This window comes from Cebus imitator, unplaced genomic scaffold, assembly GCF_001604975.1.
Source record: "Cebus imitator isolate Cc_AM_T3 unplaced genomic scaffold, Cebus_imitator-1.0 Scaffold15, whole genome shotgun sequence".
Lineage (NCBI taxonomy): Eukaryota > Metazoa > Chordata > Mammalia > Primates > Cebidae > Cebus > Cebus imitator.
Window position 1 is genome coordinate 4,543,567 of NW_016107330.1, and position 27,468 is coordinate 4,571,034.

The window sequence follows — 27,468 nt, forward strand, 5'->3', positions numbered from 1 at the left end:
TGGTTAGCATCGGGTTAGTAATCAAATAGATATTAAGTAAATGATCCTTATGAATGCAGATGTAACATGAGTCCTATACATTAGTTAATGACTTCTCCTGTGAGACTTTCTTTTGACCTCTATCTCCAGAGATGTTTCAATACCTGAACACATCTCTGTGAGGAGTAGGCTTGTATTGCAAATGAATGCAGACCGTGCTTGGTGTAACAGGATGGTATGCATTCCGTATAAAGGTGGCAATTGCTGCTCCAGTTTATTGTAGCATGAGACATGTAGCCTTGACACTATCAAATCTGACTTGTCTTGAGAAATTCAAAATCCAAACTTCTTAAAATGCTGGCCAGTAACTTTAAAATTTGAACATTGATAGCGTAGTTTGAGGAATCAGTAGAATAACATAGAGAGCTCAAGATTGCATTCATGTTTATGGAAACATGATTGATAGGTAATAACAGTGGTGCTACAGTGGAAAAAGATAGGTACGGAGCCTCGGTCAGTTGGAGCTGCTATAATGGAATACCATTGACTGGGTGACTTATAAACAACAGAAATGTATTTCTCACAGTTCTAGAGGCTGGAAGTCTGAGATCAGGGTGCCGGCATGGTCTGGTTCTGGTGAGGGTCCACTTGCAGGTTGCAGGCTGCCAGCTTCTCTCTATGTCTCACCTGGTGGAAAGAGAGCTAGAGAGTTCCCTGGGATTCCTTTAATAAGGGCAGCAATCCCATTCATGATGGCTCCAACCTCGTGAGCTAATCACTTCCCCACAAGGGCTTTACCTCCTAATTGTATCATATTGAGGGTTAGGATTTCTACATATCAGTTTTGGGGGAACATAAACATAAGGAAAAAATGGCCCATTGCATAAGGAAAAGATGGTTTTAGGAAAACTGTTTCACAATTTTAAGGCGAAAGAAAGGTGAACCTTATGAATGCCAGATATGAAAGTAAGCTTCAGAGAGAACTAAGTATGAAAGGTAAAACTATCAAAGAGCCTAACTTTGCAACCTAGTAAGAAGGGAGGATGTTTTAAGCAAAACTCCCAAATCAGACTATAAGTCAAAAGAACAACCGACTTAACTACCCTAAAATTAAGTATTTCAAATCATGGAAAGACACCATGGGCGTCTTTCCATGGGTGATTGTCAGTTGGATGACCAAGTGGGAGAAGATACTCCTGAAATCTAAGTGGATGAGACGTTAATATCTAGCAAAACCAATAAACTCTAATGAATCAACAAGAATGCCAAAAAAAATAGTAAAATGATTGTAAAAATGGGCAAAGCCTATGAACAGGAAATTTCCGGAGGAGGAAGCCTCCATGGCTGGTAAGATTTTCAAGACATACTCAACTTAGTAATTAAGGAAAGGCAAACCAAAACAATGAATTATAATAAACTGCACCTATTATGAAGCTAATTTCCTAGCTTCATAATTTCTACCAACAACAGTTATTGGCAAAAGTGTGGGAAAGTGGGAGTATAAGTGCCATGTGCTGTACTAGTGGGAGTGTAAATCAGCACAGCCATTCTGGAGTAGTACTTGGAAGCATTTACTGTAATAAAATTTGCATTTATCCTTGAACAATTCTACTCCTGGGTGTGTAGCCAGGAAATTCTTGTGAAACTTCATCCCTCCTGGTATATGCCATGTATCCCAGTGTAATCATCAGTGGCGCCTCCACTCACTCTGAGTGTCTTGAGTTGGACAATATATTACTTGATGACCCTAATGCTTGATGGCATCATCACTGCACTGTTTTTCTTTTTTTGCCACCCCACCTTGGACCCCATTTGCCAGAGAGAAATGGTCCCTGATGTCCTACAATTTCATGACTTGGAGAAGAGCCTCTTGCATGAAAAAAAAAAAAAGGGATGCTCAATCACTTAAACTATCTGGAAGCATTAATACAAAGTCAGACTTCATTTGAACTCTTGGAATACTTTGAGGCTCCTCTGCTTTGTCTTATCCATTCCAGGTAACCCTCAAAACATCACTGAGCTGTACATCTTTGCTGCCCAAGGGCGCTGACGGAAAAAGCTCTGTTTGAGAGTCCTTCTGGCCCCTAGATCAGTTGTGAGCTTATCTTCCGTTGCTTAAAAACAGAAGAGGCGTATGGCTTTTTAAAGTCAAAGTTCTCCTGGGGAAAATCACGAGTGCTTTGACGGCTGCAGCTGTGTGGACCGTGGCACAGCCTCTCTCTCTGCACGTGTTGCTGCCTAACAAGGTGATTGCCAGTGCCCTGCCAATGTCGCAGGGAATCCTCGAAGAAAGTACCCCAAATGCTGGTCCGAGATGATGCAGTGTCTCTGGAGTTAGCATCTTAATGATTAGCAGGTGGAATAGCAAAATAAAGCCAGCACTCGCAGAAACGGCTGTTGGAATCATGCAAAAAGTCCTCCCCCTCCTCCTTTTCCAGAGAAGCGGCCCCTTTTGGTTTGGAGCAGGGGACAGACAGATCCCCATTCATACACAGCAGGGCTGGGCCGGCTAAGATGAAGCGCCCAGATCTCTGAATCACCAGAGCGCCCTAGGGGATGTGTGGCATGTTCTCCTTTTCTCTTTTTGGTGTCTGGATTTGCTCGCAGGCAGTCGGGTCTCCCGGGCCTGGCCCTTCCTTGGCTGTGGGCAGGAAGAGGTTACAGCAGCCCGGGAGCCTACTGGGCTGAGTTGGCACTTCCCTCCGCATCCAGAATATCTCCCTGGAACGGCCCCCTTTGCATCACTGCACCGGGGTGGCGGCGCAGGCCGGGGGCCGCCGCGGCAGGTCTCAGTCCCTCTCCGCTGCCCCGCGAGGCGTGGGGAGCGGCAAGGCCGAGGCGTCGGGAGCGGAGGATGAGCGGGGGACACCGGCGGGTCCGGAGCTGCACTGCGCCCGCGCCGCGCGCCTCCCGCCTCCCGCTCTCTCCCTTTGGCCGCAGCCGGACGCCCGGTGCGTGCAGGACCTGGGACCGCGGCGCTCGTGCGGGGACAAGGGATCCCGGAGCTGGCGCTGCGGGCAGCGGGGCGGCGCCCGCAAGGCCAGCACCCCAGGGAGCCTGGGGCAGCCTCGCGCCCTGCCCGCTTCCCTGGACGGAGACGCCGCGGGGCCTGGGCAGCGCTTTGCCGGCAGCTGGTGCTGGAACGCAGCCGGGGCTGAGCCGGTCCCGGCGACCCTGCCCCTTCCAGGTGACCCCAGGAGAGGCAGCCCGGGTTGGGGGGAGGGGGGCAAGTTCCAGCCACGCTTCCGGGCCAAGAGGCTAAGACTCCTGGTTAGGAGGAAACTTCGATTTTTCTTTTGCATCGAACTGCCGCTGTGCAAGATTTGCCAAGCCCTGTAGGGTTTCATTTCTTTTACTTGACTGGTGTTTGAGAAAATCTGCAAGGAAAGGGTGGCGAGAAAAAGAAACACTATAAACTTTGGGGGCGGGGACATTTTCTTGGAAGTGACAAGTAGCCTCAGATCTGCAGTTCCTGGGCCAGCGACGGCATCCTTTGCTCTGCCACTCCGAGGGTCTGGACGCTGCCACATGACCAACACCAAAGACCCCAAAAGAGCCATGGAATGCACACTGGCGACATCCAGCTCTGCCACAGGCCCCGTCACCTTCTCCCACGTCTTTGGTCAGCAGTGCCAACTTATGCAAGCAGGTAGGAATTGTGTCGCGCTTGATGGGCCCAGAGAATGGGAAGTGGAGCGTTATCCCGGGTCCCCAAAACAGAGGTCTGCGTGTGTCTGTCTGTCTACCTCATCTCTTTCTTGACGTAATTTGGGATGTAAGACTTAACTAGCTAGAGACATGTTTGCCTGGCATTTATCACCGTAAAAGATAAAGTTTTTAGGACTTGCCATGAGACAACGCACTGCTTTTGCAATGAGTGAGAGGCCTTGTTTATCCTTTCTTATCGATTTTCTCTGTGGCTAGCTGGGGGATGAAGGAGGGTGTGTCAGGATGGATCTGATGATGCCATGCTGTGGCCATCTTTTGAGGGCAGGTGCCAGTCCTAGCCTGGTTGCCTTTGTCAGCTTGCCTCTCTCTGCTCCCAAGAGTTATGTTTAATCCATGCCCCACCAGCCCCTGCTGGAGTAACTTCCATGCTTCTAAGTGTCTGCTCTGAGCAGCCTCTCTCAGCCTATGATTTGGTTGTGGGGATTCCTCATCAGTCTCTGCTCATGAATTTGCCTTCCAAATGATTCGTGTTTTATACAGAAGGGAAAGACTGGCATGGGCTGCAGCCTTAACCCATGCTAGCCATCTTGCTAGGATGCACATGTGATCACATAAAAAAAAGGTGAGGATGGACGGCTTGGTGCAAATGGTCACTGTGCTCAAACTCACAAGTGATGCTTGAGGCATGTTGATGATTGGGTTGGAGTCACATAAGAAATAGGATGCCTGTTTCTCTGCTTCTTTGGAGTTCATTCCCACTGGGAAGCCAACCACGTGGTCCTCCAATGTTTTCCCGGGTGTTACAGGGTTAATTGTGCATTTTGGCTGTGAATCTCCAGAAGATGGGGAGAAGAGCACTGTATTAGGAGTCTGGGGGCCTGAGTCAGTGTTGATGCTTTCACTGGGTAGTTGCATGACCTTGGAAATTGCAGACCCCACCCCTCTTCCTGGGGTATCCATCCCCTCCTGCAAAACAAGAGAACTGGACTCAGGGCTGCTAGGTCCATCCAGGCCTGAGATTCTGTGAGCTCAGAGGAGCACAGCTTGGTGGAGACATGCTTGAGTTGGATTCTACAACCGGATGTGTCTGCACAGAGAGGCAGCTCGTGGAGTGGGTGAGTGAGGTCTCTGGAGCGGACTGCCTGGGTTGGAGTCCCAGTTTCACTTGTGAAAAACTGTGTGATCACAGGCAAGTAACTTAACCTCTCTGTGCCTCAGTTTCCTCATTTGTAAAATGGAAATACTAGGCACTCCTTCATAAGGTTATTGCAAAGTTTAATTAAGTTAATATGTGAAAACATCCTTCTATGGGTCAGTCAAGTCATCTCTGCTTGCAGGGAGGGGCATAGCTGCCTTTGGTAGTAGGAGATGGAAGCATTGAACATACACCCTTCACTGCCCACTGCCCACTCCTAACTTGATTTTGGTTTGTCCAGAAGGTTGACAATATCCCACTCACACATCTATGGAATATTTGATCTGGAATGGCTTAGGTAGGAGGGCTCTGAAGCTTTCCTGGCCCGAGGTTCCCTCGCCTTACCTTTCTGCTTCTCTGAGGCTCCTGTGGGAAGGTGCATCGGATTTCTCAAGCGCCTCCCCTGTGGCTTCATTCACTTTCTTTCGGAAGCACCCAGGCCTAAATCAGGCCATGAAATCCCCTGTCTCTTTCTTTAAAAAAACACCCTTTATGTCAAGAGAGCAATGCAACATGGAATAGTAATGACCAGCAGTCTCCAGGGAGAACACTCTCCTTGAAGAAACGCAAAGAGGAATCGTTAACCTTAAGTCAAAAGGGCTCACTCAATTAGGACGAGAAAGAGATTGAAACCAACACTGATACGTCTCCAGCCAGCCATTTACAGTCCAGTGAGTATCACAAATGAGATCTAAATGTATGTGAAAATGATTCTCAGACTCTAGAGGTTTGCAGCTGGGTTAATCATATATGTTCCCAAGTGAGAGGTAGCTACAGATTGCAGGTACTCACTGAGTACCTACTATGTACTGTGCACGGTACCAGCAAGCACAGGATTGGAGAGTAAGTTATGGCCCATGCTCCTGGAGATGTTGGTCTCATTGGTGCAAACGTAAAGCATATTGAGGAAAAGAGAATTACACGCAACGTGACTTTTCAATGACACAATTTTCTGAACAACCCTTCCTATGTGTTTTACATAAACTAGCTCCTGTAATTTTTATAAGTTTTTGATTTTTTGAGACAGGGTCTTGATTTGTTGCCCAGGCTGCAGTGCAGTGGCATGATCATAGCTCACTGCAGCCTCAACCTCCTAGACTCAAGTGGTCCTCTCACCTCAGCTTCCTGCTACCTATGCTGGTCTAGGACAGGGGTTAACAGAGGTTTTGTTTCTTTTGCAAAGAGCCAGTTCACATGTTTTCACTTATGACTACTTGACTTTACCATTATAGAACAAAAGCAGCCACAGATAAAATGTACATGAATGGGCATGGCTGTGTGTCAATAAAACTTTATTTGCAAAAGCAAATGGTGGGCCAGGCTATAGTGGCATGATCTTAGCTCACTGCAGCCTTGGCCTCCTAGGCTCAAGCGATCCTCCCATCTCAGTCTCCCAAGTAGCTGGGACTACAGTCATGTACCACCATTCTCAGCTAATTTTTAATTTTTTTTTGTAGAGACGAAGTCTCGTTATATAGCCCAGGCTTGTCTTGAACTCCTGGGTTTAAGCGATCCTTTCTTCTCAGGCTCCTCAAATGCTGGGATAGCAGGAGTGAGCCACCACACCAAGCTCCTATAATTTTTTAAAACCCTAACCAATTTCCATAGGCAAAGGAAATACACAGGGATTGCCTGCATGCCGACATTCACACCATTTGGGTAGGAAAGCCTTGGTCTGATGCTCAGGCCTATGCCTTAAACCTCTAAAGTCCATGGTCCCTGGTGAATGACTGGGGTTAATTTTTTATATTTGTAAATATCTCTTGTCTTAGGAGAATATGTTGATTTCCAGGAATGGAGCAGTAAGGGTGTTTAAAGAGGTCGGGATGGGAGGGGGTTGAGCACTAAAAGACACCTAGAATTTAGTGGGGCAGAAATAGGTTTCTGGGAGGCAGGGTGAAATTGGGCATGTGTGAGACCAGTAAAAGCTTTGACCCAATTAGCAGTAGTGGGAGCATGAAGGTTTGGTGAGGCCATGGAAAGAGCATGTGATTCTTTCTCATTTAGTCCCAGTTTGGCTATTGTGGGCTGTGTGAGCTTCAAACCAAAGGCTGGCAAACTACGGCCCTGGGGCCAAATCTGGCCCACCACTTGCTTTTGTAAATAAAGTTTTATTGGCACACAGCCATGCCCATTTATGTACATTTTGTCTGTGGCTGCTTTTGTGCTACAGTGGTGGAGTCAAGTAGTCATGAGTGAAGCCATGTGGACCATAAAGCCAACGATATGTATTATCTGGCTCTTTGCAAAAAAACCCAAAAACTTTGCTGACCCCTCCCCTAGACCAGCATAAGAAGCACAGAATGGGGGTAGACAGAATTTATGTGGGACAATGTGAAAGGGCTCAAGCCCGAGAGTGTGGCTCTGAAAGATGCTTATTTTCTGGTACCTTTGATGCTACATTGTGCTGTGGCTTTTTCATGTTCTCTTCCATTCACATACCACCTCGTATATGTATGTAGGAGTTGCTTCAGGAAGCTTTTACAATAGATCGGAAAGTCCTAGCAAGAACAGGGTTCTCACTATGTGCCCAAATCTATAGCACCCGCACTAGACAAGACCACATCTGCCTCATCTGCATGCCACCCTGCAGGGTGGATGGAGCATTTCCTAGTTAACAGATGAGGTTTCCATGTTGGCATAGTTGGGATTTAAACCTCAGGCAGCCCAACCCCAAAGACTGTGCTCAAAAAAGGCAATTCGACAGCTTCTGAAGAGGGTTTTAAAAAATGTGTCTTGTGTCGCTCAAGGATTTGGAGGAGAGAGCAGCACTCTGGATCTTTGGGTGGCTTTGAGGCTGTTGCCCACCCTCCTCCCTCTCCAGGTCCTTCATCCCACTCTTGATAGTTAGTCCTATGAGGAAGTTCATCCTCTTCTATTTCTAAGCCCCCTACCCAAATTTCTTTTACTTGCCTTTGTCCCCTGCTAGAGCTCAAAATGGTGGGTAAGAAGCTGGTCTGGCCAGGCAGGCATGACCAGTGGAGGCTGCTATTTTCCATTCTTGCTGCCTGACCCCCTTCAGCTGGGAGCTTAAGGCCACACTCCCAGGCAGGGCATCTGCTGACATCGCAATATTAGAGTCACAGAGGGGTTTGGCTTGTTCAACATCTGAGGATGCTGGAGGGAATTCTGAGGGAATAGGTAGTACAGATCCAAGCTGGTAGGCTAGTGACCTCAGTGCAGCTAGACAAGTCCCCTTGTCCATATTCTCCTGGGTTCCCAAAATGTTTAACTGGACACCCCCTACCCCCAACCTGGCATTGGCTGCATCTCTGCAAAGGTCTCTTACCCCCTCCCCTGGCCTGGCAGTCTATTGGTTGGGTGGCCCCCAGCTTACAAACCACAGCAGGTGGGGACTTCATCTATTGTGCCAAGTTCTGACTTGCTTAGCTGCCCCTGTGGCACGGTAGTTGATTTCCAATCCATTTCATGTGGGCAGAAAGCATTTCTGCAGTTACCTTGCTTGACCAGAACAACTAAAGTCATTGTGTCCAATATGTGCTGCTGATGCTGCAGGAATCCAGGCCCAGCTCAAGGAGGAGGGCGGAAGGGAGATGAGGACAGGAAGGTGACATGACTTTAGCACCGGGACTGCTGCTGCTTGGCACCGCTCCTGGACTGCAGCTCAGATGCCACCTGCAAGGCTCCTCGTTTGCATGATTAGTTAGGGACTGGTCCCCCACACCACCACCATGCAGAAACTCAAACATGTGCAAGCTCTACCTGGCTGTCTGTCCCTCTCATCGGTCAGACTGGCACCGGGAGCTGTGGTATCGTCAGCTTTTGACTTTATCATCATCACATTCCTTCTGAAGGCTGCCAGCTGAACACCTTTCCCTGCCTTTTAAACAATATAAGGATCCTTCTGAATATAAAGCCTACCTACATTGGGAAACCACTTGCCAAATTTATAACCAAGAAGGCAAGGGGACTAACATTTATGGCACCTGGGATGAGCTGTGCACATTGGGGACTTTTGCAAAAGTTCAACAGATGACAATGAGCGAAGAAGCAAGTGCATACTACTTCCTGTCTTTCCGTCCATGGGAAGGAGAGCCTCGTTTTAAGGTTTGCCTGTAGATCCCTGAGAGGTGGTGTGTAGGACCTGTTTCTTTCCTGGCTGTTTCTCCAGTGGAAACTGTGTTCTGACATTCCAGACAAAGATTCACCATGGCAGACTGCCGGCAATTGGACACAGCCATAGATGGCACTTACTGGGTGCTTATTCTGGGATGTTTAAATCCCAAGTGAAGTGCTTTACATATTACCTTGTTTCATCCTTGTTGCATCCTCGGAAGGCAAGTGAAATCATCCCCATTTTACAGATGAGGAAGCTTGAGGCCCATAAAGAGGAATGTCTGTCTTAACTAGTTAATGGTTGCGCCAGGATTCAAATTCAAGCCATCTGGATCAGAAGTCTTTATTTATTCCTGTTTTTCCTTCTAGACTCTTCTCCAGAAATTAATCTCCTGAAATGTTGCTTGAACATCTGTGCCAGAAAATTAATGTTTGTTGAAGGAATGTGGAATCTGTCACCACTGGGGTGACAGTCACTCTTCGTAACATGCCATGTTGGGTTATGATTTCTGTTCATCGATGTCTTCTGTGTTCGACTCGAAGCTTCCTGAGGTCAACAACTATTATCTTGGTTGTCCTTTTTTTTTTTTTTTTTTTTTGAGGTGGAATTTTGCTCTTGTTGCCCGGGCTGGAGTACAATGGCACCATCTCGGCTCACTGCAACCTCCACCTCCCGGGTTCAAGCGATTCTTGTACCTCAGCCTCCTGAATAGCTGGGATTACAGGCATGTGCCACCATGCCCAGGTGATTTTTGTATTTTTAGTAGAGATGGGGTTTCACCGTGTTGGCCAGGCTGGTGTCGAACTCCTGGCCTCAGGTGATCCACCCGCCTCGGCCTCCCAAAGTGCTGGGATTACAGCGTGGGCCACCGTGCCCGGCTTAGCTTGGTTGTCTTTAGACCCTCTATGCCTCATATGGTGCTGGCAACGTAGCAGTTTTCATCAGTACGATATCTGTTTTAGACCACACCATTAGTCATTTTACAGGGTGGCTGTCATCCTCATGAGTAGCTGTTGGTGTGATGAAATGGTGTTAGTGGAATCTGGCAAAGCAAAACCGTGGTTATGTTCATTCTGTTTCTCAAGACTAATCTTCTTGATAGTCCTCAAGTTTGCCTCTACCTGGATTCCAGGTCAATGGGGAAAGCAATTTATTCCAGTAGTCCATTGGGCTGATCAGGTTGAGTACTCTGAACTCTGGGCCTTAAAGGGCAAGACACGTATGCTAGGCATCATGGACAAAGAGGTGGGAGTCAGCCTTTCGTTCCTCTCCTCCAGCAGCTCCTCCCGGCCCAGTTCCCCACCCTCAGCCCCAAGGTAGAGTATCCCTTACCAGCCCCTGGTCATCTCCTTGGCATTCATGCAGCTGGTGGTAGAAGGACTTAGTGTCGATGGTGTCCCTTGGACCGCTACTTGGCCTCAAGACGTTCCCGTAACTTGCTTACTTTTTGGAAGAAAAAGCAACAGGGTGAAGTGCGGTCCTCGTAGCCGTGTGGTGAGCAGCATACACAGTGGTCCCCGCTCGTGAGCAGCACAGACCTCCCACATTGCTACATCAGAAGCAGTCTTATTTCTCCAGAGACCTATTTGTCAGAGGCAGGAGCGTGTGATTATTAGTATGGACTTACGAGCTCCACAGCTTGGGTTCAAATTCCACTTCTACTGTTCACTAGCTGTGTGACCTTGGGCAATAGCTTAACCTCTCTGTGCCACGTTTTTCTCATTAGTATAAGGAGAATAAGAATTTACTACCTCATATGATTGTGATGAGTCTGACAATGAAATTACTGTGTATGAAATGTTTCTTCCAGTGCCTGACACAGAATGCTATTCTATATTAGTGTTTGCTGTCACTATTACTATTTGTTATTAATGCAATTGCTGTATTTTGTTTAATGAGAGAAAGCTTAGTAACCATAGGAATTAAAACATTTCTTCTGCTCATGTCTTTCTGACCAGTAAAAAAAAAAAAAAAAATTACTACTTGTTTTCCTTGCTTAATCATTGCTATTAAAAAACAAACAAACAAACAAACAAAAAAAACCAAAAAACAAAACAGAAAAAACCTCAACATTTTTTTTTCTTGATTCCCAAGGCCAAGAATCAACAGGTTATAAAAACACCCGACCCCATCCCCTCCAATCACAAAAGGATGTTTAAAGAAGGGCCTTCATTGGACAGTGTTTGCCTGGGGTTTGTGTGTCTCTTCCTGGTATAATTAACAGTATCAACGTTCATTCTCAAGCATGCCTTTGTTTGCGTGTTAAATCATACGGTCACCCTTAATAAGAGGCAGCTGAGTAAATAAAATTCCAATATTACTTAAACAAAATGTGGATCATCTGATCCCAGAGGAAGCAGTTTAAGGTTCAAAAGACAGTCATGGGAAGAAGTGGATATTTGGTCTGAAACGGGGGGCCAGACGGGTCAGGTGAGCTGGATGCCACTTCTCAGAGGTTCTATTAGGTTTCCAGTGTTGCGAGATCGTGTTTTCCAAGAGAAACATGGAGTCCCAATGTTCCCATAAAGCCCCCCGATTTGTGGATGTGTATTACCAAATGAAACGTTTAAAATTCCAGAGGTCAAACTCTCCAGCTGTGTCCTGCCCGTGGGCCACCAGGTTATAAGCTCTGGTTTAAACGTTCAGTTCTAGGTAGCAGGTTTCTCATGCCAGCTTAAAAGCTGCTTCTGGCATCAGCGACACTCTGACCGTTTGCTCTTGTTTCACCCTTGTGTGTGAGTAACCTACCGTTTGACAGGCACCTGAGTTCTGCCACATATGAGCACATGTGCCTCTCTAGCTGTCAGCTTCTCGCATCCTTGCCTTGCTTGTATATGAAGTATGCAGTAGGATTGTGATAAATGTGTTTTACTTGTGCTGCTGATGTTTGCTCCCTTGCCTTGATCATGGGTTCCTGAAGGCTTGGCAAGGGATGTGCATAAGAAACAAATAGCCCCAAGGCTCTGAGGCATTCCAGTTTTGGACCTGAGATTATCCAGTGCAGAAAGGGAAGGCGTAGCTGAATCACTGACGCACACAGCCCCGGGGTGGTCAGCCACAGAGCTGTCTCTCTGCCCTTGATGGTGGCACCACAGGGCAAGAGGGATGTCTCTGGATTTGGTGAGACAATGGGGGATGTTGCTGAGAAGGAAGGAAAAATGCCCGTTGTGGGAGAATAACTGGGTGATCCTACTTTACCCTCGGTTCTTTCTTCTGAAAGGGCTGGGATTAAATGACAGTGGGTTTACTCCTTTGAAACTGGCTTCCATGATACTGAAAGTCCATAAGGAGTGGGACCATGAAGGTGCTTTGTCTTCCCCTGGTATAGGGGGTGTATGCTTAGCCTTTAGAGTTGGTCTCATTCTTGGACATGTGTAGTCAACCAGTTTAACTTCCTACAGGCTGTTTTCATTAGGCCTGATGTAGCTAACCAGCTTCCAAACAAATTAAGAGTTGATTTTTTTCTCATTTGTGTTCCCAAACTCTGGCGGTTACTAGAGGCAGGGAAGGAAGAGAGGGAAGACAGGGAATAAAAAGAGGTAGATGAATGCGTGTAAAAATTCAGGTAGGTAGAAGGAATATGATCTAGTGTTTGATAGATCTGGGGGGTGACTGTAGCTAACAATGATCTGTTGCTTGTTTCAAAATAGCTAGAGGAGAAGCACATGAATGTTCCTGGCATAAAGAAAAGACGAATGTTTGAGATGATGGATATTTCTCCCTGTTATCCCGATTTGATCATTACACGTTATAGGAATGTGATGAAATATCACATGCACCCTCAAAATAGCTACAACTATTATGTATCCATTGAAATACATAAGTAATTAAATTGAGGAAAAAGCTCTTAACCAGACAAGGGTTCCCTCCCATTCTTCCTGAATGAAATGGAATGGCTACAGGTTGAACAAAACCTCCATGATGGTCTCCATGATGTGGCTGTGGCTGAGTAAGGCTCAGCTTGTGATGGGAACCACAAGGCAAGAAGAAAATCAGGTGGGTTTCCGCATGGGTCAGTGGGAAACCCCACAGCCAAAGGGATTATTTGAAGTCTTAACACACTGACAATGTGATGTTTGGAGTAGGGAAGATTATAAAAGTCTTGCTGTAAAATGCAGTGAAAATATAAAATTATATCATAAAGATGTACCGGCATTCCCACCGTCTCCCTATCTCTCTGGGTGATGTTAAGACCTTGATGAATGACCCACTTGTGGTTTTATAGTCTTGGACAACATTTTTCTTTTGGGCATTAGTTCCTTGACCAACTCAGGTCACATCTGTCTTTCTTTCTTTTTTTTTTTTTTTCTGGGGATGGAGTTTTGTTCTTGTTACCCAGGCTGGAGTGCAATGGTGCAATCTCGGTTCACCACGACCTCCGCCTCCTGGGTTCAAGCAATTCTCCTGCCTCAGCCTCCCGAGTAGCTGGGACTACAGGCATGCACCACATGCCCAGCCAATTTTTTTTGTTTTTTAAGTAGAGATGGGTTTTCACCATATTGACCAGGATGGTCTTGATCTCTTGACCTCATGATCCACCTGCCTCGGCCTCCCAAAGTGCTGGGATTATAGGCATGAGCCACTGCACCCGGCCCTGTCTTTCTAAGGATATAAGGAATGAGCCAGATGAAACAGACATGGGGTCTGAGCTTTCATCTGAAAGGTAAGTGTGTTTTTGTTGGTCCTTTATATCAAGTATCCTCTCTAGTGCCAGCATTTACCTTCTGTTTTCATCTACAGGGTCTAGTGCCAGTATGGCTAGGAGTGAGACTCAGCCTCAGACACCAAAGGGAAGGTCAGTCGGTGGGGGGAGTTTCCCATCTAAGGATACAGACAACATCATGATGGTGGCCGAGTGACCAGGCTAGGTTCCACTTGACTGGACTTCCTGAAACTTGAAATCTTTGCTTTGATCTCCCCAAAGCCATTACCAGTTGCATATAGTGAGGACGAATTAGGTCACTTAAAGAGAGAACTGGTTTGGGGACAGGAGTAAAGGAAAAAAGGGCAGAGGATGTTTTCATCTCTCCCAGCCTAGGGAATTAGAGGAGTGATGGGCAGGAGCCGCTGTTGGGGAGAGATTTACAAGAGATTTTGAGAAGCACTAAGAGGGTCGTTCTCTTGGCTACCTGAAAGGCCAGAAGTTTTGGCCTAGATTCCATGATGAGAAGTGAATCTAAAAAGGAATGAGATTGAGATGAGGGATATTTCTCCTTATTACCCTGATTTGATCGTTACACATTATATGAATGCAACGAAATATCACAGGCACCCTCAAAATAGGTACAACTATTATGTATCAATCGAAATATGTAAGTAAATAAATTGAGGAAAAAGCTCTTAACCAGACAAGCTTTCCCCCTCTGAAGGTCCTCTGAGTCTGTGAGTCTCTGGGTGACTGAAGCCCCAGTCAGGAGCCCCAGAAGCAACAGGTCTTCAGGAAGGGGTGAGAGCTCTAGAGAGGTATGAACCACTCCTTGCAGACACGTGGCAGACTCACAAATGTGTCAGGAAACATGGAAAGGTCTGTTTGGAGGCCAAGGCACAGTCTACAACACCATCAGTGCTTAACATGGAGCAGCTGTCCTAAAGGCTGGGTGGAGGGATCCGACACAGGACTAGGCCAGAGGAGCAGAGGACCGAGAGGCAGCAGGGAGGACTAGGAGGTGCCCTGGGATGCTGGAGGCCAGCATGCACCTTCCTCAGCACGGAGGAAACAGTCGCTTCCAAGACAGGTGAAAGGAAATAGTATATCAGGAAGGGAACCCCTCATGCCTCCTTCCTTCCTTTAATAAGCAACGCTCTGTGGCCTGCTAAGCAGGAAGTATGGCAGGGAGAATTCCCGAGTTGGAGAAGTTGGATTGTGGGGACCAGGCCAGTCACAGCTGAGATGATCATCCACGATTGGGACCAATCTGCACTGGAGGACAGGACCAGCTACAGTAAAGCCTCCACGGCTGGCTCTCCAGAATGCTTAGTTTTATTTTGGCCACTGTTATTGGATGAGGTCAGCTAGATACAGATTTCTAAGTTGAGTTGTTTTCTCTCAGCATTTTGTAAATGATGTTCCTGCTTCTGGCTTCTACTTTTGCTGTTGGTCTTTGATCTCGGGGTCATTTCTCTGTAGGTGATCTCTCTTTTCTGTGGATTTGCTTTTAAAGTCTTTGTCCTGGAAGCTCTGTAGTTTCACTACACTGGGGCTAGGGGTAGATCTAATTTTATTTATTCTATTTGGGGTTTGTGCTTCTCAGATCTGAGGATTTGCATCTGAGATGCAAATCATGTAACTCACATTCAGTTACTCATGTTAAATTATTCAAGTAACTCATGTTCAGTTACTTATTTCTTTGAACACTGATTCTCTCCCATTCTTTCTATCCCTCCTTTAGAAATTCCTTAGTGACTTGCATTAGACTTCTCAATTTGAACTTTTTTTCATATTTTCCATATTTGTATCTCTGTTGTGTTCTGGATAGTGACTTTAAAAACTGTCTTCCGGTTCATTGATTTTCTTTCTAGCTGTGTCTAATCTTCAGCTGAACTCTGGCAATTCATTTTTTGTTGAATATCTTTTGTTAACCTCTAGAAGTTCTCATTGAATAGTTTTCAAATCTTCCAGGTATTATTTTTTAAAGTAATCTTTGTTTCTCTTGCTCTTGAGCATATGTTTAATTTATTTAATCATTTAAAATTAATACTTATCTAATAAAGGAATTTTATAATCCAGTTCTGCCACTCCTGGGTACATTTCTGCTGGTTTTTTGTTGAGTCATGTCTAAGATAGTTTATTACCTCATGCACTTAGCAAAATTGGATTTCGAGCTTATTCTTGGAATTTTATCTGTGAGATATTATTACCATAGGTAATGTTAATTTCTGGGCTAGAGATTTCCATATACTCCCAGGGATTATAAATCTGAACCCCAACTCATATGAGGGTAAGCTTGGAGTAATGAGTTATCAAGGGAGATCACTCTCAACCCCTTTCAATCCAGGATTCAGACTGAGACAGACAAGCTTTCTTACCTTCCCGTGCCTGTGTTCAGGACCCACATCCAAGTCTCTTCCCTGATGGTGAGCCCTCTAAGAGGGCTGGCATGTGAATATGTGTGCAGAAAGTGTTGTAGTTCTAATTCCTCTATCCCAGCATAACCTAAAACCTTGCTGTCTACCCGATGTGACTAATAAAACTCTAGCATTCCTTTTACAAGATCAGCAATTGCCTCTGAACAGCCAAAGTCTTAGCGTGTGCGATCACTCTGGTTTTCAGTTTTGCAATTTTTTTGTTAGTTTGTTTCATGGGTGTATTAGTTTCCTACAGCCTTGATAACAAATTAACACAATGTCGGTGACTTAAAGCAACAGAAACATATTATCTCGTGGTCCTGGAGGCCAGATGTTCAAAATCAGCATCTCTGGACTGAAATCAAGGTCTCAAAGCCCTGAGTTCCTTCTGGGCACTCCAGTCTCTCTCCATGGTTACCTAGCTCCTCCTTCTCATCTGTGTATGTGATCTCCCTCTGACTCTCTCTTATAAGGACACTTGTGATGGCAATTAGAGCCCTCTTGTATAATCCAGGATAATCTCCCCATTACTAGGCCCTTAGCTCCAATCACATCATTTGAAAAAGGAGCCCTTTTTCCCAAATAACATAACGTTTACAAGCTCCAGGGATTAGGATGTGAATGTCTTTTGCAGGGGGCATTTTCAGTCCACTACCGCAGATTTCTATTACTTTGAAAGTTCAGTTTTATATTTCTGAGGATGCCTATTATATTTCCAAATGTTTTATAGCCTTTTCCCCCAGTCTACCATACTAACTCCCTGAAAAAGACATACGGCAAACAGTCTCCAGGCTGGAGAGAAACAGGCACAATCCCATGGCGGGGGGCTTCTTTTTCAGAGAGCCAGGAGTTGGAGATGTTGAGACGTAGGTGGCCACAGGTGTGAGGAAGTGATGCTTGTAAAGCTCTGTGGTGCAGAAAGGCTGTGCTAGTGCTAAGAAGATGCTGCTGCCTGGGCCGGACTGGTCCAGGTTTCCAGGCTGCCTCTTCCCGTTCTTCTGGCTTAACTTTGTCTCTTGGCTTCCATACATGTGTGATCAACCTTGGTTTCTGTTCTCCATTGACCTTGAGTGTCTTCCATTCTGACAGCCAGCAACTGACCTTGAGTCTGTTTCTTGGTATCCCTTTGCCTCAGACACCGGACAAGACATTCACCTGGGAATCTCCCAGACACTCACTCTGTACCAGTTGGGCATGGCCAAAACCAGAGCAGGGCCAGGACCGGAAGTGACCATTGTTACACAGCATGCTATGCTGCAGATGTGGGCGTTCCTACCATTGGAGAGAGACGAATGCATTCCTGAAAATTCTATTCTGGGGCACATGTTCATTCCTAGGGACAATCAGGCAAATCAACCAAGAGACCATGTCGTGCTTATTGGGATTCTTTGGGAAGTAAGACTTCCAGCCTGTGCAAAGGCCATTGCAAAGTGAAACACCCAGAGTCCCCAGGCAATGCATGGAGTTGTTATGGTGGGCTTCTTGCTCCATTAACTCAGAGAAAAGAAATGTGTACATGGGTGATTTTTGTCCCCGCCTCTTTTGATGTGGTATCTCTGTCTTTAGTTAATGTTAATGGCTAAAACCTTGATGAGAAGTGTTTTTGCAGCTGGAGTTCCCCAAGAAGGTGTCTCCACCATGCAATAGAAACTTCCAGCACCACAGGGCACCCCCATCCAGGACTAGAGTCCCACTGCAGGCTGGAACCACATTTCGTGCCTCTCATGCCAGTATTAGGGATCAATTAGCAAATGTTTCCCTATAGAAAGGTAGAGTGGCCCCTGGGGAAGGCCTCTAGGAACTGTGCCAGGATGCTTGGCAGGGTGGGAGCTAGGACCTAAATTTAGTTTAACTAGCAGGGAGTGGCAGAGAAGACCCCAGCCCAGAGTTAGAGACCCAGGCCTGGCAGAAGGAGTGACAGGATTGAAGGCAGGCCCTTGAGGGGTGTGTATGAGGGTGTGTGTGGTGGTGGTGGGGGGTCTTGGAATGAACTAGGCAGGCTTTATCTGGTTCCTGCCACTCTCAGGTCCAAGCCCTCTTAGCCAGGAGGAAATTCTAAAGGTAACCCAGTTCCTGGAGCTACTGACGTTATCTCCTGGTCCAATAGCCCTTCCACAGACAAACCAAATGTATGCTGTCCGTCCTCAGTTTCAAAATGTGTTCTGGGAAATATAAGGCTGAATTAGTCTGGCGACCTTCAGACTGGCTTCCCATGAAAGCTCAGTCTCCCAATGAGGCATTTTGGATAGGTTTGGGGGTAACTTCTCCCACTGTAACAGTTTTTTGGCTTGGATGATACTTCTCGGGCTTCTATTGGTGAGGTTATAAGAACGTGCAGTTCACAGAGAAAAAGAAAATGGGCTTCTGCTAAACAAGACCTGATTCTCTTAGAATTATTGGGGTCTGAAGACAGCAATACTGGTGCACAAATTTATAATATCATTAGCAGTGGTAGCAGGAGACAGAATAGATGACAAGGCAAAGAGAACATTTGCTGTCAGCCAGCCTGCAGAAACTTAATAATTTAAAGAAAGTGCCAGCCACATGTTGGCAGTCCATTTTTCTACTTGAAACAGAATTCCTGAACTTAGTTTCATAGTGAAGACATGGTTTATTTTTAGTGACATCAGAGAGCCTGTAGCTGGGTTGGTTCAGAAAGCTGGACTGCCCAGGAGAAACAGACAGCATCAATGCATCGTCTTGCGGTTTAGAAAGACTCCCTTGCCTGCTGTAGCATGAAGGACCAGCTGCTTTCCCTCCAGGGTAAAGAGAGAGGTCAGGAGAAAGCTAGGGGGTTTCAAAGCAGTCCACGCTTTCTTGCACAAAGCTGTTGCTATAGGCTGAAGCTTGGCTCTTTGGCCTTGACGGCTCTTTGGCCAAGAAAGCTCCAGCTGAAGCAGCTCATTCCCCTGAGTGCTAAGAGTTCATTAAAAATCCAGTTTGTCAGGTGGTACCACCCTGGTTGTCCCCAATTTAAACAAAAGTTCCTTTGTGGACACTGGCACTTAGGAATGGAACCTCGGAGCCATGTCGAGGCCAGATGGCAGCCCGCAGAGACTTTGTAGCTTTTCTTAGGAAGGCATTGATCACTGATAAATGAACTCAGCATTGCAGAAGAACCTTTTGCCATTATCTCGTCCCTTGGTAAGCTAAAGAACTGTGGGGCCTGTGCTTCCCTTTCAAGGATCATAAACTTCTCAAGTGGCGGAACAGGACTGAGCTAGGATGCCGAGCTGCAAAAGTTGTGTGTGTGCAGAAATCCACGGTTACGGGACCTGTGCTCACCCCAGCTAGCATCATGGCAGAGCTGTTAAGGACTTCCGTGAGTGGGAGGAGAATGGAAAATAAATGCGTGTTTTATGAGACCAAAGAGAGGAAGTACGAGGCTGCTCCTTGGGCTGGTTTTTGCTTTTGCAAAGCAGGTAGAGCTCGTGGTTTGCCTCTTCTCATCTCTTGTTAGCACCTATAGGTAGATGAAGTTTGCCAATTCAGGGAAAGTTGGTAGGTGCTTTCTTATCCTTACAAGAGGAAAAGATGGATATTGGCAGGGGGCATTTAGGTATAAACATTTCTTATGGAAGTACAAGGTTATGATCATCCTAGTGTCCAGTCTTGAATTGTGGGATTGGTGGACACACCATTTAATTTCTCTGGTTCTTTTTTTTTTTTTGAGACAGAGTATCACTCTGTCACCAGGCGCCAGGCTAGAGTGCAATGGTGCGATCTCGGCTCACTGCAACCTCTGTCTCCCATGTTCAAGCAATTCTCCTGCCTCAGCCTCCCGAGTAGCTGGAACTACAAGTGTGCCCCACCAAGCCCAGCTAATTTTTTGTATTTTTTAGTAAAGACAGGGTTTCACCATGTTGGCTTGGATGGTCTCGATCTCTTGACCTTGTGATCCACCTGCCGTGGCTTCCCAAAGTGCTGGGATTACAGGCATGAACCACCACGCCCGGCCTCACTGGTTCTTAAATACCAGCAATACCAACAAAGTATGTATCTGCAAGCTCAGAGTTCGGGTAACATCGGGGTTGATTTCAAATAGAAGATAAGATAGTGTGGGTCTTTCTTTTTCTTGGGATGTCTGACAATAAAGAAAAATTCTGTAGAACTAGGAAAGGCTGTGTTTTCCCAGGGACAAGAGGATGAGGAGGGAGGTATGGATTTCTCTCTCTTTCTTAGATAGTGAGGAGGAGGGCTCCTGTCTAGCACTGGGAGGTGGGGAGGATGTGAATAAGGGGGAGTCTGCCTGGATCTGTTCTATCTCAGTCGGGGTTCCCCTTGCAAAATGGTCTTCTTGCACCCTGCTTGGCCGCCCACCTGTTCCTACGCCCACATTTTCTTCAGAGAATTGCAAACCAATACTGAATATTGATTTGGGCTTATTTATTAATAAGCTTGGGCTTATTTAGGATAAAATGTCTTTCTTGGCTGCTTCTTATGATGAAGGCGGGGTTTAAAAATGTAATGAGACTAATTAAGCATTTATGAAGGCAGAGTCCTCCTCCTTCCAGCCTTATGGAAAGATTTGGTCTGAGTTGAACCCTGAGAATGAGGTAGGGTAATTTGCAGGGCTGGAAGTGTAACAGGGAGACCGGAGGCAGCTCTAGCCCCTCTTCTAGGCTGGCTTCATGGAATCTGCTTCAAATGTTGAGGCTCATGGAACCCTCGTTTAAACCCAGATGATGGTGGTCAACTTCATCCCTGAGTGGAGCAGCCTGATCAGGAAGAGCCCAGTTGCTGCCTCCAAAAGTAGACATTTGGACTGGATACTTTAAATGGGGTCTGATATGGTTTGAATCTGTGTCCCCAACCAAATCTCATGTTGAATGGTAATCCCCAGTGTTGGAGGTGGGGCCTGGTGGGAGGTGATCGGATCATGAAGGCAAGATCTTATGGTTTAACACCATCCTCCTTGACGCTGTCGTGGCTATGTGAGTTCTTGTGAGATCTGATTGTTTAAAAGTATGTGACACAGGCTGGGTGCAGTGGCTCATGCCTGTAATGCCAGCACTTTGGGAGGCCAAGGCAGGTGGATCACAAGGTCAGGAGATCAAGACCATCCTGGCCAACATGATGGAACCCAGTCTCTACTAAAAATACAAAAAATTAGCTGGGTGTGGTGGCGTGTGCCTGTAATCCCAGCAACTCGGGAGGCTGAGGCAGGAGAATCGTTTGAACCAGGGAGTCGGAGGTTGCGGTGAGCTGAGATCGTCACTGCACTCTAGCTTGGCACAGAGCGAGGCTCTGTCTAATAAAGAAAAAGTATGTGACACCTCCTTGCTCCTGCTTTGCCATATAAAATGCCTGGTTCCTTGTTTGCCTTCTGCTACGATTGCACGTTTCCTGAGGCTTCCCCAGAAGCAGAGCAGATGCCAGCATCATGCTTCCTGTACAGCCTACAGAACCGTGAGCCAATTAACTCCTTTTCTTTGTAAATTACCCAGTCTCAGGTATTTCTTTATAGCAACGTGAAAACAGACTAATATAAGGTCTAACTCCCACCTAATTTCCGGTGGTTTTCCATGATAAGAAGAGATATGTATGTGTGTTAGGCTATTTGTGCACTGCTATAAAGAAATATCTAAGACTGGGTAATTTATAAAGGAAGGGGGTTTTATTGGCTCACGGTTCTGCAGGCTGTACAGGAAGCCTGGCAGCTTCTGTTTCTGGGAGGCCCCAGAAAGCTTCCAATCATGATGGAAGGCAAAGAGGAAGGAGGTGCATCACATGGGGAAAACAGGAACAAGAGAGGGATGGAGAAAATGCCACACACTTCTGTTTCTTTTTGTTTTTGAGATGGAGTTTCACCCTTGTCACCCAGGCTGGAGTGCAATGGTGCCATGTCTGCTCACTGCAACCTCCGCCTTCCGTGTTCAAGTGATTCTCCTGTCTCAGGCTCCCAAGTAGCTGGAATTACAGGCGCCAACCACCACACCTGGCTAATTTTAGTATTTTTTGGTGGAGACAGGGTTTCACCATGTCGGTCAGGCTGGTCTCGAACTTTTGACCTCAGGTGATTCACCCTCCTCAGCCTCCCAAAATGCTGGGATTACAGGTGTGAGCCACCACACCCGGCTGGTGCCACACACTTTAAAACAACCAGATCTTGAAGAACCCACTCACTATTGGGATCCTGAAATCAGCACCAAGCCATGAGGGGTCCGTCCCCATGACCCATACACCTCCCACGAGGCCCCATTTTCAGCATGAGGGATCACGATTCAGCATGAGATTTGAGTGGGGACAAATATCCAAATGACATCAGGAAAAACTATTGTAATCCATCATGGTTGAGTCAGAAGAAATGAGATTCTCCTGCTTTCTGGTGCTGAAGGAAGACATCACTTCCTTTGAGGTCTATATAAATTGTCCCACTTTGAAAATTTCATTTCAAAGCATATGTCCCCTGGTAGGCCAGGCAGAAGCATTTTGAGTTTGTTATATAGCATCACTTAACGCATTCTATCCCTAGGTCCTGAATTCAAACGTGTGGTGAGACACGAGGCAGCTTGGCAGAAAGGGAAGATGTGATGAATGAGGACAGTTATCTGCTGGGAGTTGGGGTTGGGTTTGGGCCCCCCAGAAGCCCCTTCTAGGTGGTTCTAAGAAGTTAAGGATGTAGGTTCGGTGTCAGTGTTGAGTTCTGGCTCTTCTTAACTACGTATTGTGTTACTTTGGACAAGTTTCTTTTCCCCCATTGTTATTGTTTTCAGTCTGTCTGAACCACGGGCTTTTTATGTGAAATGGAGGTGGCCAGTCTGTAAGGTAGGAACTATGAGGATTGTCTTAAAATGCATGGAAAATGCTAGAGGACCATGTACCTGGGGTAACACAAAGACCAGTGTTCGCGATCAAAGGCAGCTTCCCAGCTGAGCACTGGGCTTGCCTGAGCACCCCCTTTGCCCAGCACACAGGTCAAATCTGACTCTTGGTGAGCACCGCAGAGTGTCAGTTCAGGTCAGAAGACAACCCCACTCTTTGCTCCTGTGCCTGAAGAGTCTGCGGCAGTTCCTTACTGAAACGGCTTTATCTGGCCTCTGCTGAGTTGCTGATTTGTCCAATCTGCTTGTAAGCACGCACTTCAGATAAAAGGCCACATGAAACTGTGTGCTGCTTGATGGGATCAACAAGTGCCATTTGAGATACTCCAGTCTACTCAGTCCCCAGGACCAGGGCTGTGCTCCTCTTGCTTCAGGGAGGAAGAGGCTGAGACCGGGGAAAAAGCTCATGTTGACACCGATTTAAAAAGTAGATCAGATGATAAAATTAATAAAACATTGACTGAGTTTCTATTTCTGTAAAAATAAAATCCTACATAATGTAAATTATTTTTAAAATTTTTTTGAGAAGGAGTCTTGCTCTGTTGCCCAGGCTGGAGTGCAGTGGCACATTCTTGGCTCACTGCAGCCTTTGCCTCGCAGGTTTAAGCAAGTCTCTCACCTCAGCCTCCCGAGTAGCTGGGACTACAGGGTCACACCACCATACCTGGATAATTTTTGCATTTTTAGTAGAGACAGGGTTTCACTGTGTTGGCCAGGCTGGTCTCGAATTCCTGACCTCAAGTGATCCACCTGTCTTGGCCTCCTGAAGTGGTGGGATTACAGGTGTGAGCCACCATGCCTGGCCCTAATGCAAATTCTATAATTCCATCCAAGATTTACCTGGTGGCTGTGTGGCATAGAGAAACCGAAGGAAAACTTGGGTGGGGACCAGGAGCTGCATCCTGCACAGCCCTGGAAAGACTAGCTTAGATGATATTGGAACTCTCCTTTATCATCTTGCTGGATCATGGGGCTGGAGTCGGGGACACCAGAACTCTCCTAATGTTAGTGTTGGACAGCAAGAGGCACTTACTAAAGCACTTGCTAGTTTCCCGCAAGACAAGATGTTCTGGGTCATACAGGAGAGGCAGAAGCACAGCCCTTGCCAGCTCAGATGGACAAACATCAGGAACAAGGAGAAGATTTCAGCAAGTTAGAGGGAGAAATAAGAGGAATTGTTTTGGTACAAACTAGTGGAATGTTCTGAGTGGCCTCTGTCTGGCCAAGCAGAGGAGACAGGTGGGAGGTGGTGGGGCATGCACTGGATCTTTCCAGATACTTTGTGCTGTGATTTGGTATTTTGGGGTAGGAATCTCAGGCTTCCAGGCCTGCGGTGGAGCTAGAGACAGTCAGCGGCTGCCTCTGCCAATACAAAAGGGCTTGGCTGGATTGGGGGAGAGTTTTGGGCCTGGTAAGGTCAGGAATTGATTGTGCAGCTGTATTCTTCGCCAGGGCTCCTCCTTCTCCAGCAAGACATTCTTACAGATTTGCAAATCTGGTTTTCTTCTGGCCTCAGGGGATATAAAGCCATGTTCTTGCAGCCTGTCCTCTTAGCTAGGATTTCTTAAACTTTTCCAACGCATTTACGCCAAACAGGAAACCTTGGAGGGGATGACCCATTTTGAAGTGGATCTCTAACTTTAATGTTTCACAATCACTTGGAAGGTTGTTTAAAACACAGGCTCTCAGCTCGGCTCCAGAAATTCTGATGACTGGGTCTCACTGCAGGCCTGTTTATTCAACAAGGACCCCAAAGCTCATGCTTCAGGTGGTGTGAGAATCATTAAACTGGTGCAGTGGCTCTCGAATTGGGATCCTCGAGCCATCAACACCTGGGAACTTGTTAGAAAAACAGATGCTCAGGCCTTACCCAAGACCTGCTCAATCAGAGACTCTGGGGGTGAGGCACAGTCGTCTGAGTTTCGGCACATTCTGGCCTGGTGAAGGCTTGAGAACAAATGCGCTCGGGTTTGCAACAATTAAAGATGCACTGAAGGAATTTTGGGTTTCTAGGGATGGAGCACCAAGTCCCAGTAGGAATAGTCAGGGTACTAGGTTTGATTCGGTACCAATCTGGGGTGGTGTCTGGATTTGCTGAAAATGACAAGGAAGCTCCTCATGCTTAGAAATCTCACTATTGCCCTCCTGTCTCTCAGGACATCACTCTGCTTTGTGAGCCTGGCAGTTCATTTAATCCTCTGAGCATCAATTTCCTCAACTGAAACATGGGGATAATATGATTGTCGACCTCCCAGTGTTAAAACTTGTATGAATTGCACAGAATAGTACCTGGCTCAGATGCGGGCTGATAGAACTACTGGTATTTGCTAAAGCTCCTACAGCAGGCAGCATTCTGATGGGTGGGGTCTGTGACTGTAATGGGATGTCACCCCCTCAATTACATTATGTTATATGGCCCCTACATTGGGGTGATGTCCCTCCTGTGAGCACAGGGTATTCTATGACTCCTTAGCTGACTATGGAGAGATTTTCCTGTTGACCTTGAAAAAGCAAGAAGGTACACTGTGAGAGGGCCTGGTGGCAAGGGCCTGAGGGAAACCCCAGGAGCCCAGAGTGAACTTGAACGGTAGGTGGCTGCAGTGGGAATCTCAGTGAGACAGCTGGAAGGAGATAAGTCCTGCCCACAGTCTGAATGACCTTGGAAGCAGATTCTTCCTTAGAACCTCCAGATGAGAATGCATCCCAGCTGACACCTCTATTGCAGCCTGAGACCCTGAGCAGGGGACCCAATTATGCTGTGCCTGGATCTGTGACCTTGGAATGGAGATAATAGATTGCGTTGCCTTTGAGCTGCTAACAGTGGTGATGTGTTATGCAGTAATAGAAAACATACACAAATCACGTGTGTGTGTAAATATATATAGATGCATATATGTACATGCAGGTGTGTGTATGTGCAGAAGTGTATACACGTGCACACAGACATAAACACAGGCACACATGCATACGATCTGTCTTTCCCCAGCAGGGAGGGTTTTCTTATGGTGAAACCAAGAAAATCACTCATAAAATTGTTTTAATTTCTTTTGAAAGAAGAAAAAAATGCACTTTGAAGCTGACAAAAATGCTTTAGTCCGTAACATTAATATATTTGTCTTCACACTAACATAGTTGTAAAATATAATTTATCATCTATTTTATGGGAGGACCCACAACAGCAAAAGTGCTTTGGGGGCCTATGAAACTCATAACGTGGCCCCAGTGAATGGTGGAAAGGAGTCCTGTCCTCTCCATGTCAATTTCCTCCTCCTCCTCTGTCCACTCCCAGCCCTGGGGCTGTGTGCACGAAGGTTTTATTCTCCCCCCACCCCAGCCCCCTGTTGCCCTCTGCTTCCACCCTTGGTTGGAACGTCTCCTATCTGGTGACCATTCCAGATGAAGGAGGAAGGATGAGAGAGGACCCAGGTCATGAGGCCAAAGACCTTGCTATTCACTTTCCAGCATTAGAGAGAGAGAGAGAGAGAGGAGAGAGAGAGAGATTGGGAGAGAGAGAGAGGCTTGAGCCTGGAGTCAGCTCTACCTCGTTCCTCCTTCCTTATCTCTGAACACCTTCTGCACAGTCTGTGACACATTTCAATGCTTACTCTTTCTTTGATTGATTCTTTGGTTGTGAGCCACATAAACTAATTCTAGGTGGAAAAAAATTCAGATGGCATTGGGGAGATTTCAGAGAATAGGAGAGGTGAAGATCCAGGCTTTGGAAAAGACTGGTGGTAGGGTAGCTTTGGCGGAAGCTGCGGCAGGGGTTGGAGTTGGGGCTGGGGGTGGAGGTTCAGACCAAGCCCTAAACAGCAAGGTGGTTGAGCCTTCCTCAAGCGCCTTTGGTGCTTGCACCCTGCAGGCCAGATGTGGCTTTCCAGGAATGAGGGTCCTCTTAGATGAGCTGCAGTCATGGGCTCGCCTATTCTGATGGGAGAGTGGACCCTGGATGGAGAGTCCCACCCTAGCTGCACATGATGGGCGAGGTATATCTCCCCAGAGAGAGGTAAGAATGACATTTGCCTGAAAGAGGCAGGGATGCCATGCAGCAGGAGTTGCCTCTGATTTGTGTTCTGTTTTGTATTTTCTGATGTCTGTGTCAGAGACCCCCGCTGGGACTCTAAGTGTCAGGAGAGGGGGGCTGTGTCCTAGCCTGGCTGGTATTTCCCATACTGTTTGGTGTCGATGGTAGGTGCTCAAAGATTGCTCTAATTAATGCTCATTTTCCCTACACATTTGGCACCCCTATGTGCCACGTGCTACATATTTAGAAGCGGACAGAATGGAAATATGCTACACATTTCTGTGTTCTTGTTGCTCAGAAAATAGCAGAGAGAATTAGACATTAACCAAATCACACAAACGTGTGTAAAATTACAACACAGAACATGTTATGAAGGGGTGGCAGAGCTGTAATTAGGGTAGTTGAACTACAGGGGGAGTTCAAGAGACCCTTTTTCCCTGAAGTGATGGCTGAACTGAGATATACAGGTGAACAAGATCCTCCAGGGAGCCACTAAAGGGCTTTCTAGGCACAGGAAGCCCCCTGTGGCTGGAGGCAATGTGGCCTCCCTAGGGGAGCAGAATGGAGACCCATGGTTGAGGGGAGTAAGCTGGGGGAAAAAGGGGGAGAGGAGAGATGGAGAGGCAGAGCTGCA

The 27,468-nt window shown here is 46.7% G+C and overlaps 1 protein-coding gene across 4 annotated transcripts in view; it reads left to right on the forward strand.

The window, feature by feature from the left end:
• The first annotated feature begins 3,202 nt into the window (after positions 1 to 3,202).
• Positions 3,203 to 27,468, forward strand: part of KAZN (kazrin, periplakin interacting protein) — a 1,292,076-nt gene continuing 1,267,810 nt past the window's right edge. For 2 of the 4 annotated variants that reach the window (XR_005196313.1, XM_037729866.1), the window contains exon 1: positions 3,203 to 3,628. Coding sequence is in view for 3 of the 4 variants with exons in the window: in XM_037729866.1 (XP_037585794.1) it covers positions 3,508 to 3,628 (121 nt within the window). In the remaining variant the exon portion in view is untranslated. The remainder of the gene's footprint in view (positions 3,629 to 27,468) is intronic. The other 2 variants (XM_017502852.2, XM_037729878.1) reach the window with 2 other exon arrangements.